This window comes from Chaetura pelagica, unplaced genomic scaffold (genome assembly GCF_000747805.2).
Source record: "Chaetura pelagica isolate M959 unplaced genomic scaffold, ChaPel_1.0 scaffold275, whole genome shotgun sequence".
NCBI classification, from domain to species: Eukaryota; Metazoa; Chordata; class Aves; order Apodiformes; family Apodidae; genus Chaetura; species Chaetura pelagica.
The window spans coordinates 8,570,912-8,586,324 of NW_009953486.1; the positions used below are offsets into that span (position 1 = coordinate 8,570,912).

Below are 15,413 nucleotides of genomic sequence, written 5' to 3' on the forward strand. Positions count from 1 at the left end.
GCCGGGTCCACCCGCCTCCCCTCGGGCTGGCTGCTTGGCTTTTGTCTCGCTCAGCTGGCCAGCAGCAGCGGGGAACAGCGGCTCAGGCACTTGGTGTAGGGGGGTTTCCTACAACCGACCGCACTGCCGCGGGGCTGGGGATGCTGGGGACAGGGCAGGGCACGCCAGAACCCCAGCACCACTTCGAGCTTCGGTTTTGGGGTCACTCGCACGGAACCAGGGTGTGCTGGAGGGCGGGAGAGCACCGGCTGGTGCGATGGGCAGGGCAGGGAGCGGCAGGGGCTGCACGGGAACTCCCTGCAGGGCAGCTCTGCTCCCTCCCGGCTGCTGGTGAAGCTTTCCCTGCTCTGCCCCAGGAGCTGCTCGGCCACCCTGGGTGCTGGGGCTGTTTGTGGGAAGGATGCTGAGCCCCCCACCGGGATCCGGCCCCTTCCTGCTAAGGGATTTTTGGAGTTTTACAGCCAACGTTGGGTTTTCACACAAGATGCTTCATCACAGCCATGCGGGCGCTGCAGGGGCTGGGCACGTTTCATCACCCCGGGGCCCCTCCTTGGGGTGCTGGCAGGGGCTCCCCCCACTCGTGGGCACCAGGATTATCCCAGGAGCTGAGCCCTCCTGCCTGTGCTGCCCCATGCTCAGCAGCTGCCTCCTGCCAGGCCTTTGGCCTCAGCTCCTCACGGCAGAACAGGGAAGCACCAGGAGTTTGGGGACAGATACCATGGGTGGTCCTGCCCAGAGTTTATCCATGAGCTGGGAGGAGAAAGGCCAAGAGCAAGTTACAGCTGAGGGACATAGAGTTTTCCTTGTTTGATTTTAAAAGAAAAAAATTAATTTGCCAGCCCTGTAAATAATTAATGAATAATTCCCGAGGAGCTCTGAAGTAGATAGAAAAGCTTAGGTTTGTTCAGTTGTATTTTTAGCTGCTGCAAGCTGAAGGGAAATAGATGCTTTTCCCTCATTCAAAGGTTCTGTAAAAGGTGGCTTTCTCACATCCCCCAAGGTCTTGGGTTTTTTTGCCTGCTTGACATACTTAGCTTGTAACAGTTGGATTTTTATAACCCAGATGCCTAAAATTCCATCCCTGAGTGCATATTCAGCACCACCTCCAGCACAGAGCAAAGCAGCAGGATGAGCTCCAAGGGCTGCCCATGGGCAATAGGACCAGTGTCACATATCCAGCCCCACTCCTGCCTCCCCCTGCTTCTCCACACTGCTGGGCTTGGCCTTCCCACCCATGGTACAGTAAAGCCAGGGCCCATCCCTGAGAGTGAGGCTTACCTGAATAGCACACCTTGGCTGTAAAGCTGCCTCTTCCTTCTCCTCTTGTTCCTCTGATATGTGCTGGGCTATGTTTGACCTGGAGCAGCATCACTCATCCTTCTCAGCTGGGGAGCTGCTGCTTCCCTCCAGCTGCTGCTGAGGAATGGGCTCTCAGCTCCTCCACCTGTTGCATGGCCCACCAGCGACCAACAGGAGGATGGTCCATCATCCCACAACGTTAGGATGGGTTTGGGTCTCCCTCACTGGCTAGGAAGGGAAACTCGCTCTCGGCTGCCTGAATTTTGCAGCTGCACCACGTCAGGAGCTACTTGCAGGATGAGCATGGCTGTGCAGAAGCAGCAGGAGAGGGTCAGGGGTGTGATGGAGCAGGGGTGGGGCTTTTGGGGTGCCTCAAGGGCTCTCAGTGTGGGGGGCTGAGCCCTGTGTCCCCCGTGTTTTGCCCCAGGTGCGGTTGGTCATCGCGGAGAAGGGGCTGCCCTGCGAGGAGCGAGATGTCAGCCTGCCCCTGATGGAGCACAAGGAGCCCTGGTTCATGAGGCTCAACCTGGGGGAGGAGGTGCCTGTCATCATCCACAAGGACAACATAATCAGTGATTACAACCAGATCATTGACTACATGGAGAAGAACTTCACAGGAGGTGAGGGGAGGGGCGGGCTGTGTCCTGGGGGAAACTCGGGTCTGATCCAGATGTAGGCACTTTGTTCTTGAAAGTTTCAGCTTTATCCCAGAAGACCAGCAAGCTCTCCCTGGACTTTGGCATTTTCCCATGAAAATGAAGGATTTCCAGCAGAAGTCCCCAGAAGCCCCTTGGAAGGGGCTGTGGGGAAGTGTAGCTGGGTCCCCTCTTTTTCAGCTGTTGGAGGTTAGGCTCCCAAACCAGACTGTTTCTCCCCGTCCCTGTGGTGCATGGTGGCATCTCACCAGAGCCACAGCTGAGGCATGGCCTGTGGAAGTACTTCTAGGTTTGTTCACCTTTGTAGTTTGGCCTCAGGTAATGGTATAAAAAGTCCAGTAACTCCTTGTAAGTGGCCCCGCTGAGAGAAGGTGGGTTTGAGCCAGATGCTGCTGCCCCTCTCCCCTTTCTTGATGAGTCCTGTGCCACCAGCAGGATGGGCAGGACAGGTGGATGTCCTTGAGAGAAAACAGGTTCTTAGTCAAAGAGCCAGTGGTGCTGGGAACCATGAAAGGATAATGAGACAGAAAGGGACAGAAGGGAGAGGGAAGCTTGTCTTTTCCCTGGAGTAGGGCTGTGTCAGCCCAGCCCAGGAGGCTGGGATGCTGATGTGGTGCTGGGAGGTGGCTGCTGGCACAGCTGCTGTGGCAAGCACCCTCTGCCCAGCAACTCATGTCCCTTCGCCCTCCTTTCCCTGAGCCTGTGAGCTGCCAGGCTGGGACACTCTGCCGGGAAGGCTTCAAAGCTGAGCAGGGAGCTCAGGCTGTGCCATCACCCCCAAGGTCTTGGGTTTTTTTGCCTGCTTGACATACTTAGCTTGTAACAGTTGGATTTTTATAACCCAGATGCCTAAAATTCCATCCCTGAGTGCATATTCAGCACCACCTCCAGCACAGAGCAAAGCAGCAGGATGAGCTCCAAGGGCTGCCCATGGGCAATAGGACCAGTGTCACATATCCAGCCCCACTCCTGCCTCCCCCTGCTTCTCCACACTGCTGGGCTTGGCCTTCCCACCCATGGTACAGTAAAGCCAGGGCCCATCCCTGAGAGTGAGGCTTACCTGAATAGCACACCTTGGCTGTAAAGCTGCCTCTTCCTTCTCCTCTTGTTCCTCTGATATGTGCTGGGCTATGTTTGACCTGGAGCAGCATCACTCATCCTTCTCAGCTGGGGAGCTGCTGCTTCCCTCCAGCTGCTGCTGAGGAATGGGCTCTCAGCTCCTCCACCTGTTGCATGGCCCACCAGCGACCAACAGGAGGATGGTCCATCATCCCACAACGTTAGGATGGGTTTGGGTCTCCCTCACTGGCTAGGAAGGGAAACTCGCTCTCGGCTGCCTGAATTTTGCAGCTGCACCACGTCAGGAGCTACTTGCAGGATGAGCATGGCTGTGCAGAAGCAGCAGGAGAGGGTCAGGGGTGTGATGGAGCAGGGGTGGGGCTTTTGGGGTGCCTCAAGGGCTCTCAGTGTGGGGGGCTGAGCCCTGTGTCCCCCGTGTTTTGCCCCAGGTGCGGTTGGTCATCGCGGAGAAGGGGCTGCCCTGCGAGGAGCGAGATGTCAGCCTGCCCCTGATGGAGCACAAGGAGCCCTGGTTCATGAGGCTCAACCTGGGGGAGGAGGTGCCTGTCATCATCCACAAGGACAACATAATCAGTGATTACAACCAGATCATTGACTACATGGAGAAGAACTTCACAGGAGGTGAGGGGAGGGGCGGGCTGTGTCCTGGGGGAAACTCGGGTCTGATCCAGATGTAGGCACTTTGTTCTTGAAAGTTTCAGCTTTATCCCAGAAGACCAGCAAGCTCTCCCTGGACTTTGGCATTTTCCCATGAAAATGAAGGATTTCCAGCAGAAGTCCCCAGAAGCCCCTTGGAAGGGGCTGGGGGGAAGTGTAGCTGGGTCCCCTCTTTTTCAGCCGTTGGAGGTTAGGCTCCCAAACCAGACTGTTTCTCCCCGTCCCTGTGGTGCATGGTGGCATCTCACCAGAGCCACAGCTGAGGCATGGCCTGTGGAAGTACTTCTAGGTTTGTTCACCTTTGTAGTTTGGCCTCAGGTAATGGTATAAAAAGTCCAGTAACTCCTTGTAAGTGGCCCCGCTGAGAGAAGGTGGGTTTGAGCCAGATGCTGCTGCCCCTCTCCCCTTTCTTGATGAGTCCTGTGCCACCAGCAGGATGGGCAGGACAGGTGGATGTCCTTGAGAGAAAACAGGTTCTTAGTCAAAGAGCCAGTGGTGCTGGGAACCATGAAAGGATAATGAGACAGAAAGGGACAGAAGGGAGAGGGAAGCTTGTCTTTTCCCTGGAATAGGGCTGTGTCAGCCCAGCCCAGCAGGCTGGGATGCTGATGTGGTGCTGGCAGGTGGCTGCTGGCACAGCTGCTGTGGCAAGCACCCTCTGCCCAGCAACTCATGTCCCTTCGCCCTCCTTTCCCTGAGCCTGTGAGCTGCCAGGCTGGGACACTCTGCCGGGAAGGCTTCAAAGCTGAGCAGGGAGCTCAGGCTGTGCCATTACGACGCTCGCTCCAGCATCCATCCCCCTTGCAACAGAGACATCAAAAACATCTCAAAATAGCTCCCCAAGCAAGGGCGTCTTGCCAGCTCAGCTGCTGTCCTCTCCCGGCCCCGCTGGTGCTGCTCAGCAGAGGCACAGTGCTCACTGCCCGTGGGCAGAGGGGACAGGACCGAGCAGGAGGAGCCCAGGGAAGGACAGACACTTTCCTGTCTGGCTGCAGCCCTGGGACCAAGGGACATTGGGGGCCGTTGATCCGTGGGGCTGAAGTCCCCACACTGCTTTGCCCAGTCTCTGTGAAGGGCAGGTGGTCTGGCATATGTGACAACAGGCTGTCCCCAGTGGGGGGGGGAACACACAGCACTGCCCGTGCACTGGGAAACTCCTGTCGTTGAGATTTTCCAGCCAGGTGCAAGTTCTTACCTTTTTGCTGAGAAATGGAGAAGGAAGCTCTGGGGCAGAGGGAGGGGGGCCTGGGGCATCACTCCCTGCTGCAGGCTCTGCCTCCAGCCAGGGCCCCCTGTGCTGGCTGCCAAAAGCCTTACCTGGGTGCTGTGGTGCTGGTCTGAGGGCACTCCTGGAAGAAACCTACAGAGTTTACAAATGCCTTGATAAGAAGGTGTGTTGTCTGAGTTTGGTTTTCGCTTGGGCCGGGAGGATGGTCTTTCTCAGCTGTTAGTAAAGCGTGGTGTGAGGAGCAGTGGTTTTCTTTCCCCCCTCCCAAAAAAGCAGGGAATAGTGCCAATAAGCCACCTTTGAGGGTGCTTTTCCCTAGGGCATGACCCAGCAGTGCCAAGAAACCACGGATAGTTTGGCTGGTGGCACCATCTCTCAGAGCCTGAGCGAGGGGCTGCAGCTCCCAGCCCTGTCCTTCTGAGGTTCCCCACCATCCCACCTTTGCATAGCCTCTCACTTGCTGACTCTGTGACAGCAGCCCATACGTGCAGGTCCACTACGACTATGACAAAGGCAGAGCAAGCACCATCCCAGCAGAAGCCCTCCCTGGGACGTGCTGGAGGAGCCAGCAGGCAGCCAGCACCCTGCTCCTTCACTGTGCTCGCTCTGTCTCGCTGCCACACGGGGCAGTCGCTCCGCGTGTGATGCTTTCCAGCCTCAGCACCCACTCTTTGGGTGCTGGCCAGGATACCTGTGGATGAAGCATGCAGGCTATAGGTCAGTGACTATTATGTCATTCAGCCAGTCGTTGTTCTTGGATGGAAAATCCCCCCGTGGAGAGCTGGAGCCCAGGCAGCACAGGCAGTGGGCCCTCCGCGGGCAGGGAGGAGCTACCAAAACCTCCCTTCACTCAGGGGACAGTGGCACAGGTGCCCACCAGTCAGAACAACTTTGTGGAGCCTACCAAACCTGGCTAAGAGCTGCTGGGAGGTTTGCACTGCAGGAGCTGCCAGAATCTCACTGGCTCCTGCCCAGCTGCAGGTGCCCAGGGGCGCGAGGCTGCCGGGCGGGGGGAGCTGTGTGTCTGTGGGCAGCACTGGGCTGTGCCCCCAGCCTTCCTACTGGCACTACTGGCATTTCAGGCTCTCAACTAAGGAGCTTCATTGCCCATGTGTGCCAAACCCCTTTTGAGCCCAAGCCCCCAGCAGTCAGTGAGCCCTGCAGGTGGGTAACCCAGGTGTGTTGAGTCCCAGTGGAAAATTTACTCACTGCCTATTAACTCCTGTCTGCAAAAGCCATGAACATTTATGATCCCGTAAAAAACAAAACCCAAACACACAGACCTGATGTTCTTGGGGGAGAGAACAGCAACATTTCCCTCCTTGTGGTGTCATCTGCCACGTATTTTGAGCTGAGAGTGTAATAAAAAAGAGCAGGATACAAACTGCCATCCACAAAAGATGAATAAAGCCCAGCAGAGTGAGGAGGAGCAGAGTGAGCCGGGGTGAGGGATGTTCCTGCAGCTGAGGCACCCACTGAGCATGGAGAGGAGATGTGCTGGGCTCCTTCTTTGGTCATTGGCTCCCTGGTTGTCCATTTTGGGTGGGATTTTCAAGAAAGGCCAAGAGAATTAGGTGCCTCGTTGCCACTGGTGTGAAAAGTGTGTGACTCAGGAGATCCCAAACACAAATCTCCACGTTTTAGCTCTTTTCTGCGGAACAGGAAGATTTTGTTCCCCTTCTGAGAGCTGTGCAACCACAGGGTACAAATTCAGGGGCTGCAGAGGAGAAGGGCTTGAGGGCTGGGGACGTGGGGGACACGGGCCTGAGTAAGGAGACGTACACATCCCCATGGCCTGTGGGTTTGCCCATGGGAACAGGCTGGATGGACTCCTGGCTAACGAGACACTAATGAGTGTCCCAGTAACACCCTCCCCGTCGCTCCCCCAGAGAACGTGACGCGGCTGATCCCGGAGCCGGGCACTTTGCTGCACGCGCGGGTGCTGCAGTACCGGGAGCTGCTGGACTCGCTGCCCATGGACGCCTACACCCACGGCTGCATCCTGCACCCCGAGCTCACCACCGACTCCATGATCCCAAAGTACGCGACCGCTGAGATCCGCAGTAAGTCGCCTCCCCAGCAGGGCTGCCCAGGGACGGCTCCTCCAGCCCTTCCTTCAGGCCCAGGTCGGCTCTGCAGCCCGGCCAGCCACCCTGCTCTTGTCTGCCCTTTCCACCAACATGGGCAGGGACAAAGATCATTTGGGAGCTGCAGGCACCCTGTAGAGGCTTCCTAACCCTGAGGGTGTCCAGCTTCCACGCTTCTCGCCCTGCTCTTTCTGGGGCAAAGGAATTTGCTCCCTCTCCTGCGTGTCCCCTCTGCCTCCAGTAGCTCTAAGGAGAGGTGGGAGGAGGGCACAGCCAGGTGGAGTTGCAGAATGTGGATGGCTAAGACTGTGAACCTGACCTTCAAGTGCTCATGAAACATTCACGATGCTTAATATAACCAAGAGCAAGGATCACTCCTGGAGATACTCCCTTGCCAGAAAAAGTGACCTTGTTAGGAATCACTGGTGTGCCCCACGTGTCTCCTGTCCTTCAGGCTCGGGGCCCAAATGGTACCTGTAACCAACACTGTTCTTCCCCCTCGAGCTGTCCAGATCACAGATGGTTCCTCTGAAATGGGATGTGCTTTCACACAGAGAAATAGATTGTTCCTGAGGTGCCTCTCATGGTCTGCCCTGCCTCTGCTGCCACCCTGTACAGGCAGCTTTCTTGGTGTCACCAAGTGTCTTCTCCACCCCCAGACCTCGGGCAGACGTGGGGTGCAGAGCCCATCCCCTCCCCAAAGGGTGCTGCTGTGATGGACCCCATCTGCCTCTCATGCCCTCTCCAGCACTCTGCTGAGGTCCTTAGGAATATGTCCCTGTCCAAACTCCTTGCTGGTGGCATTTTTCAAAGCCATTGCAATGGAGGGGATGTAAGCAAGTCTGTAGGAAGCCCCGGTGCCAGTGGGACACATCCCCTTATGCCCAGGTAATGGCTCAGCTGTTGAGGAGAATCCGTGTGGTTTTGTCCCAAGGAGACTGTGAACTGAGGGTCAGGCTCTCCCAGGGGGAACAGGGTGATGAAACCAGGGTGATATCCAGGCTTCCCTCCAAGTTACGGCCCTAGGAGAGCCAGCTGGGAGCCTTAGGGAGCGTGAGCTTCAAGGCTCCTGGTGGAAAAGAGGGAGTTTCACTGTTTTGTGGCAGCATGTGACAGCTGATGGCTGCTGTCCCAGCCCTGGCACCTCCCACCCCTGCACATCAGCAGAGCCAAGTCCTTGTTGGAGGGAACAAGGGGGGAGAGACAGATGGTCCTGGCAGGAAGACATTAGCCCAGCTTCGGGTAATTTATGTTGTCCCTAAGGTGTTACTCTGCATCTCCTGTTCTCCTCTTCCATTTACTCTGCTCCTTTCCCTCTGCCACCTCCCTTCCACAAAGCCCTTCACATCCTCTCTGTGCCCTGGGAGAGAGGAGAAAGGGCTTTCCATGCTCACAATGGGCTCCATCTTGCCAAACTGAATTCCTGGACATGAAGCCAGCAGAGGAATGAAGACCTGAACCCTCCTCTGAAACCTGCAGGGTGAGAGCCAGGGAGAGGGATCTGCTGTACCCCCCTGCCCTGCTGTGAGGGAGTGGGAGGGCTGGAGGAGCCACATGCCCTTGAGAGGGTGTGTGGTGCCCCAGGCACCCACTCATATGGCAACATGGCAGGAGCAATCCATGAATTTGGCCCATTTCAGCTCTCCAGGGTGTTTTTCTTGGTGTCACACTATTTCACACACAAGGTCAACCCTACCCCTGCCAAACACAGCCCCCCCAGCCCCTCTCTCTATCTCCCTCCAGGACATTTAGCTAATGCCAGCACTGATCTGATGAAGCTGGACCATGAAGAGGAGCCACAGCTATCAGAGCCCTACCTCTCCAAGCAGAAGAAGCTCATGGTAAGTGCATCAAAGCTACACACATCTCTGGTGGTGAGGGGACATGACTCACAAACCCTCCATGGGCACCCAGTGCCTTACGTCACTGCACAATTGCAAAGATGCATGTCCATCCATCCATCCATCCATCCATCCTTCCATCCTAATCCTGCTCTCCACCCAGGCCAAGATCTTGGAGCACGACAATGTGAACTACTTGAAGAAGATCCTTGGTGAACTGGGAATGGTGCTGGACCAGATTGAAGCTGAGCTGGAGAAGAGGAAACTGGAGTACCAAGGTAGGCACTGGCCTGAATTTATGGGGTTTTTTTCCACACCAGGCTGAGGTGCAACCTGATCAATGTCTCACACTGGGCAATCACCAGCGGGGCCAGGGCTCCTGCTGGGCTCTCCTGTCTTGGGGAACACCAATGTCATTGCAGCCTAGTGTTGCTAACCTCTGGCAAACAACCCCTGCAGCCCTCAACACAGGGTCAGTGGGACCTCTCTCCTCATGGCTGCTCTGTGGGACCTTCAAAGTCACTGTGGGCTGGTGGCAGGTCCCCTCTGCCCCAGGAAGGGCTGCCAGTGACTGATGTCCTGGCTGGTTCAGGAAGGAGTGGGCTGGCTCTAGCACCCTGAGGAACACAGGCTGCCAAAAGCCAAGAGCTGGGGTCTTGTCCTGCAGCTGAGAACCTCCCTGGCCACGGGGCTGTGGCACATCCCAGCGGAGCGTGGCCAGGGAAACCCAATGGGAATCTGAGGGGCCCTAGAGGGCTGGGACCCTCTACAAGACCTGCGTCAAGTGCCAGCAGGTGGGAGAGAGTGACACCAGCCATCTCCAACATCAAATACATGCTGCTGGGTGCCTGGCAGACAGGGATGCCTGAGCACAGCTGGGCATCGCTTGTCCTGCCATCACCCCAGGATGACGCCGTCATCCTCTTGTCCCCACTGCCAGCAGGGCTCAAAACCTCAGCCCTGGGAGGGCTGGTGGCTGCCAGCACTGTGGTGCCAGTTCTGGAGCAGAGCCCAGACACAGTCAACCAGGGGGTGGCCCCACAGCTGCCCCTGCCCCCGGGGAGCCGTGCGTCAGCCCGGGTGGCACCAAAGGGCCTCGGAGGTGCCAAGGTCTGACCCTGCAAGGCAGCAGGTCAGGGATTTGCTGAGAGCCCTGCTGCGTTCTCAGCAGCACCCTGCCTGCCCTGATTGCGTCTGACAAACACCCTCATTAACTGACTCAAGAGCTGGGACAACTCAGCAGAGTTCAGCTTAACAAGATGCCCTGGGAGGACATTCTCAGCTGCCCGGAGCAGAGAGATGGTGGCTACAGCTGGCACCCAAACACTCTGCTGCCTTTGATCCTTGCCTCTCTGCTCCTGCCCTCTGCTCCAGGCCTCCAAACTCCCCCACTGTGCCCACAGCCAGGTCAGGATCTCAGCAGCAGGCACAAGCACCAGCCCGTTGGCAGCCTCCCAGGATCCGCAGTGCAGCAGCTCCCCTCCCACGCAGCCCAGGCTGCTGGTCCAACCTGCAGCCACGCGGGCAGGCAGGGCAGGCCAGGAGGGTGGGAGATGCTGCAGGGGCACGGGGTGACCCCTTGCCATAGGCATTCCTTGGCTGGGACAGGCTGCTCCAAGCTGGAGCTGCCACAGATGCCAAGGGCACAAATTGCCCTTGCCCATGCTTCTGCCCCAGTGCAGCTGGGTCCAGGCCTCAGCAGTGGGTACAAACCCAGAGACAGGAAGGGTTAGGGCTGGATCAAAGTTCTCTCCTGAAGCCACCATCCTCACAAAGCCACCAACCCCAGGTGTGCTTTCTCCTCACCAGGATCCGAGCAGGTACCTCAGCCCTACATCCCTTACCTCTGAGCCAGGGCATCCACAGCATCCCTGCAGCACCCAGGAGGCTGAAGCTGTGGCACCCCCACAATTCATTAGTCACTGCAAACATTTATTAACTAATTAGGCACAGGCAATCTGTCCACTTGGGCTGTGCCTCTAGCAGGATCAGGCAGGCTGCCAATCGGCTACAAACGAGGGCTGCTAATTACCAGTAATTCCCCTGGCCTGACCCTGCAGGCAGCCCAGCAGCACCAGTGCTGGTGCAGGGGGCACTAAATGTGCCCTTCTCTCCTTCCCTGATGTAACAGCCACAGAGCATTGGGGAGCCCCAAAATTAAGGATCTGGTGCAAAGCCAGGGGCTTAGTCTGGATGGAGCCAGCCCCTTCTGCTGTTCCTCCTTACCTGCACCTCCCTCCAGCTCCCTTACCTTCATCTCAGCCCTGCTCCTCAGTTTTGAGAAGACATTGGGAGAGTGTTAAGTGGGCCTGAGCCCGCTTCTTCCAGCCTAGCAACAGTTTGGTTTATCCCCAGGTGTCTCTCTGGTGGGGTTATTTCCAGGGTCAACCACTATCAGGGGCCATCAGTGCCTTGTTGCCTTTCTTCACACCCAGCATTCACACCCAGCTCTGCTTCCCACAGGGCACAGATGTGCTGCCAGTTTTGGTGTCCTGGAGCAGGGTCCTCACTGCTGGAGAGGGGATAGAGGCAGGACCTCCCTGGCAGTGCACAGGGACAGCAGCCAGACCATCCAACAAATGGTTTTAAGTCCTGAGGATTTCTCACATCCCTAAAATAGGACAAGTTAACATGACACCCCTGAAGCAGGTCCTGGTGCAGCCAAGGACAAACGCTGCTGCTCTGCCCAAGCGCTAACACAGAAGGGGTCACTGCACCACATCTTCCTTCAAGGTGGGGGCAAGGACCCATTTCCAGGGACCTCCTGGAAGGTGCCATCTCCTCCAGCTCTTGAGCTGGGAGAGAGGCCACAGACCCATTTTGCAGATAGCAATTTGCACCTTGATGCGGGCTATAAATGATCATCTCCTCTTCCCAGCTCTGTGGCCCCACAAATCCTCCATCCCATAGCCTGGTAGATGGGGTCTGATCTCTTGGGACATCAGAGAGCTGAGAAAAATCACCCCAGGTCCAGTGCAAACGCTCCTGCCTTCGTGGATCTTTTGAGCAAGCCTTTAGGTGCCCATCCCAAGGGTTTCTTCTTACCCTTCCTGCTCATCCCTTCTCTCTCCAGGGCAGAAGTGCGAGCTCTGGCTCTGCGGCTGCGTCTTTACTTTGGCTGACGTCTTGTTAGGAGCCACCCTGCACCGCCTCAAGTTTCTGGGACTCTCAAAGAAATACTGGGAGGACGGCAGCAGACCCAACCTCCAGTCCTTCTTCGACAGGATACAGAAACGCTTCGCCTTCAGGAAAGTTTTGGGAGATATACACACCACCCTCCTCTCTGCAGTGCTCCCCAACGCCTTCAGGCTGGTCAAGAGGAAACCTCCCTCCTTCTTCGGAGCCTCCTTCCTGATGGGATCTCTGGGGGGAATGGGATATTTTGCTTATTGGTACTTAAAGAAAAAGTACATCTAGTGCTGGCTGCTCGGTGTTTAGTTTGGTGTCTCTCTGTGCTGTGTGAAATTATGATGAAGCCTCAGTAACTGTAATGAAATTTGAAGCAAGGTAATGAATAATTATATTGTTTAATGTAACATTCCATAGTCTAGAAGTAGAAACGTGCACTGCAAGGAAATAAGACAACAACAGCAGCAACAAATTACGTCAACTTGTAAATGCCTTTTTTAGGTTTAAGTATTTAACTCCAGCGAGAGGCTCAGGGGTTCAGGGGCTCAGCCCTGCCCACCGGGAAGCGCCACTGCCTCCAGCACCAGCCTCATCCAGGGGGAGAGATGGGAGCCCTGGGAAGTTTCCCGATGCCCAAGTTCAATAACGGGACTCAAAGACTCGGTCCTATACATTTGTGTTTGTTCACTGGCCACATTTCACACACGCAGGTAGTGGGTTTCTTCTCCTAGAAGGTGTCGTGCTGTCGTGCTCGGGGGCCTTCCTGGGAGCAGGAAGGTGCAGTAGCTGCTCACACTCAAGGTGGGTTTGTGTTCTTCAGATACCCATTAAAAAAAATTATTTTCATGAGAAGGAATATTTTTTATTGAGCTGCCCTTAGAATGTATCCACTTTCTACCTTTTGGTAGGCTTATTTATTTATTTATTTATCGAATTTAATGTCTGTCTTTCACTGCTGCACTTTTTTCCTGAGAGAAATCGTTTTGACTTCCATCCTGAATTTTGGCACACGAAGGAGATGATTGTTTTAAGGCTTTTTTTTTTTTTTTCTCTGTCTCTTGAGTTTTCCTTCATGGATTTGCGAAGCATCTTTCACCGACTGAGCATCACTGGACTCTGAAAAAGTACGACCATTTTCAGAACTTCTCAGCACTTTCCTGAAGGCACTTTGGCTTTCTCTGCCATCGGGGGCTCTTCTCCTGGCATTTCCTAGCGACGTGTTTTCTTAGAGACACTCTGCACAGAATCACATGGATGACTTTCTTGTGCCTTTTGCATGTTGGAAAGAATAATGGGCCTCACTGCTACTCATGCTTTGAAAACTGAGATCCTCAATAAACCATATGGGAGGAGAAACGGCTTCACATTTCTAAATGTGTTCAACATCCTTCTGGTCTGACCTCAAAGCACGTCCATGGGCAGAGGGACGTGCAGGTGCTTTTTCTCAGGTATTGCCCTTGTATAAACCTTGTATGGAAACCACGTGTGTTCCTCTTCCAAAGCACTCATTTCTGTAAGCACTCAACCTGCTAGGACCTCCTCTGGCTGATTCTCTGAGTGATCCCTAGTTGTGCTGCATGGCTTAGGCTCGGGAACGTATGCCAAGCATGGTGGGAGCAACACAAGTTGCATTTGCTTCCAACTCAAAAATTATCTTCCTGTATTTGAAAGCAGAAGGATTTCCCAGGAGCTTTCGCTCTTCATACAACCTGGCCAGTCAGGGAATTTTGAGTATTTAACAGGAATTACAAAGGATGAGCAGAGATCAGACAATGCACAAATTTATGCTGTGCTTGGCATAGTTGTCTGACCCAACATACTTCTGGAATACAATAACCTGTGTAGCTCCAAAGGTGCTGTGTTTCCATCTTACCCCCAGTGATTAGGGCCACAGTTCAAATGTGTTTCTTACCCCCAGTGATTAGGGCCACAGTTCAAATGGGTGTGGGAGAACCCAGACCCACCACCTGCCCCTTCAGACCAGGCACCCACAGCTGAGGTACCGAGTGAAACAGGACAGCCCCACAGAGGTACAAATCTGTGTCCAGGTATCAGTGACTTGGGAATAAATAGTTGCTTTGCTTCCTTTGGAAGAAGGAGGTAGTAGAGTCCCCCAAGGTCACCCCTTTTGCTGAATCTGAAAGATGTAAGAATACACATGATCTGGTCCATCAGCTGACACTAAAGTGCCCAAAAGAATGTATAAAGACACAGAGACATGAAACTCCTGCCAGGATTTCATCCTTTTACCTTGTCTCTTGTTCTGCTCACACACTTCCTAGTGACCTCCACAAGCAGATGAAATGCACACGCCAGGTGTAGAAATTAATATTCAGAGAGTTACAAGGCCAGGAAACACAGAGAGAACAAGAGCAAATCCTCACTCTGTTCCCAGGATTTCAGATGGAGAATGAGGCAGAAGGAACCTGCTTAGAAAGGCTGCTGCTGGTTACTTTGCTCCTTGTTTTGTTGTTTTGTTTTATTTAAAAAAAACCAAAAAACACCTGAAAAATAAATTTAAAATCATGGAACAAATCAGAACTCTAAACACTGAAGAAAATAAGCATGTGCTTTGTTTTGGAGCACAGCAAGCCTTTGTTTTGAACTAAACTGAAAAAAAGCAAAAATCAGTTAAAACAGTGCAACTGCCTGTCACTGAGCCTTGTTTCCCTGCCATGGTAATGAAAAAATACCAGGACTTTGCTCCAGAGAAAAGCAATTCTGTGAGAGTGATAAAACACAATTACTGGGAGAGGCAGAGGCTGGACTGGAGTCCCAGACTGTGCTGAAAGGAGCCAGGAGATGAATCTCAGCACCTTGATCGATCCGGATCGGTGGGTTCCTGTGAGCAGCCCCATGGTGACCACAGGCTGTCATCACACCAAGCTGCTTTTGCTCCAGCTGATCTGAGCTGGATCAGACTTTTTTTGCTCTAGTTCCATGTAAAAGGGGAGGGCACTGCCTGCTTTAATGTTTACTGCCCAAAGCCCTTTCTGTGCATGGAAATATGAAAATTATAGCAAAAAAAGATCTGTGTTCTCAGTCCAGGACTTCAGGGTTTGCTCTCAGCAAATGGTGGGGGTGAGAGCAGCACCCAAGGGGTAAGGCTGGAAGGTGAGGCACCTCAAAGATACTATTTGGGGCAAATGGCTGCTCTGGGACACTTTACCATTCATTGCTGAGCAATTCTGTGGCAACTGCTGTCACTGAAAGACAACAGAGGGAACAGCTTGTGCTGCATCTTGCACCAAATACCTGTGTGTACCTGATCTGACCCCATGTAAGGTCCTTCTCAGGCCTTACCCCATATGGGCTTATTTACCCAAACAAATTTTCATTCATTTATCCTGGGTTTTAGAGGCAAATGTGCTTTTAGGTGCCTCAGGGCTTTAACACCTGTGTCTGTGCTGACAGGTGGAATTTATGACTACCAGAG

General features: G+C 54.4%; 1 protein-coding gene across 5 annotated transcripts in view; it reads left to right on the forward strand.

The window, feature by feature from the left end:
• Positions 1-12,438, forward strand: part of GDAP1L1 (ganglioside induced differentiation associated protein 1-like 1) — an 18,171-nt gene extending 5,733 nt beyond the window's left edge. Inside the window, exons 2-7 of one of the 5 annotated variants that reach the window (XM_009998685.1) lie at positions 2,420-2,428; positions 3,464-3,656; positions 6,810-6,983; positions 8,751-8,848; positions 9,012-9,126; positions 11,922-12,438. In XM_009998685.1, the coding sequence (XP_009996987.1) occupies positions 2,420-2,428; positions 3,464-3,656; positions 6,810-6,983; positions 8,751-8,848; positions 9,012-9,126; positions 11,922-12,265 (933 nt within the window). In that variant the 3' untranslated portion in view covers positions 12,266-12,438. Of the gene's footprint in view, positions 1-1,726; positions 1,959-2,419; positions 2,429-3,463; positions 3,657-6,764; positions 6,984-8,750; positions 8,849-9,011; positions 9,127-11,921 lie in introns of all 5 variants that reach the window. The other 4 variants (XM_009998684.1, XM_009998686.1, XM_009998687.1 and 1 more) reach the window with 4 other exon arrangements.
• Positions 12,439-15,413: the final 2,975 nt, after the last annotated feature.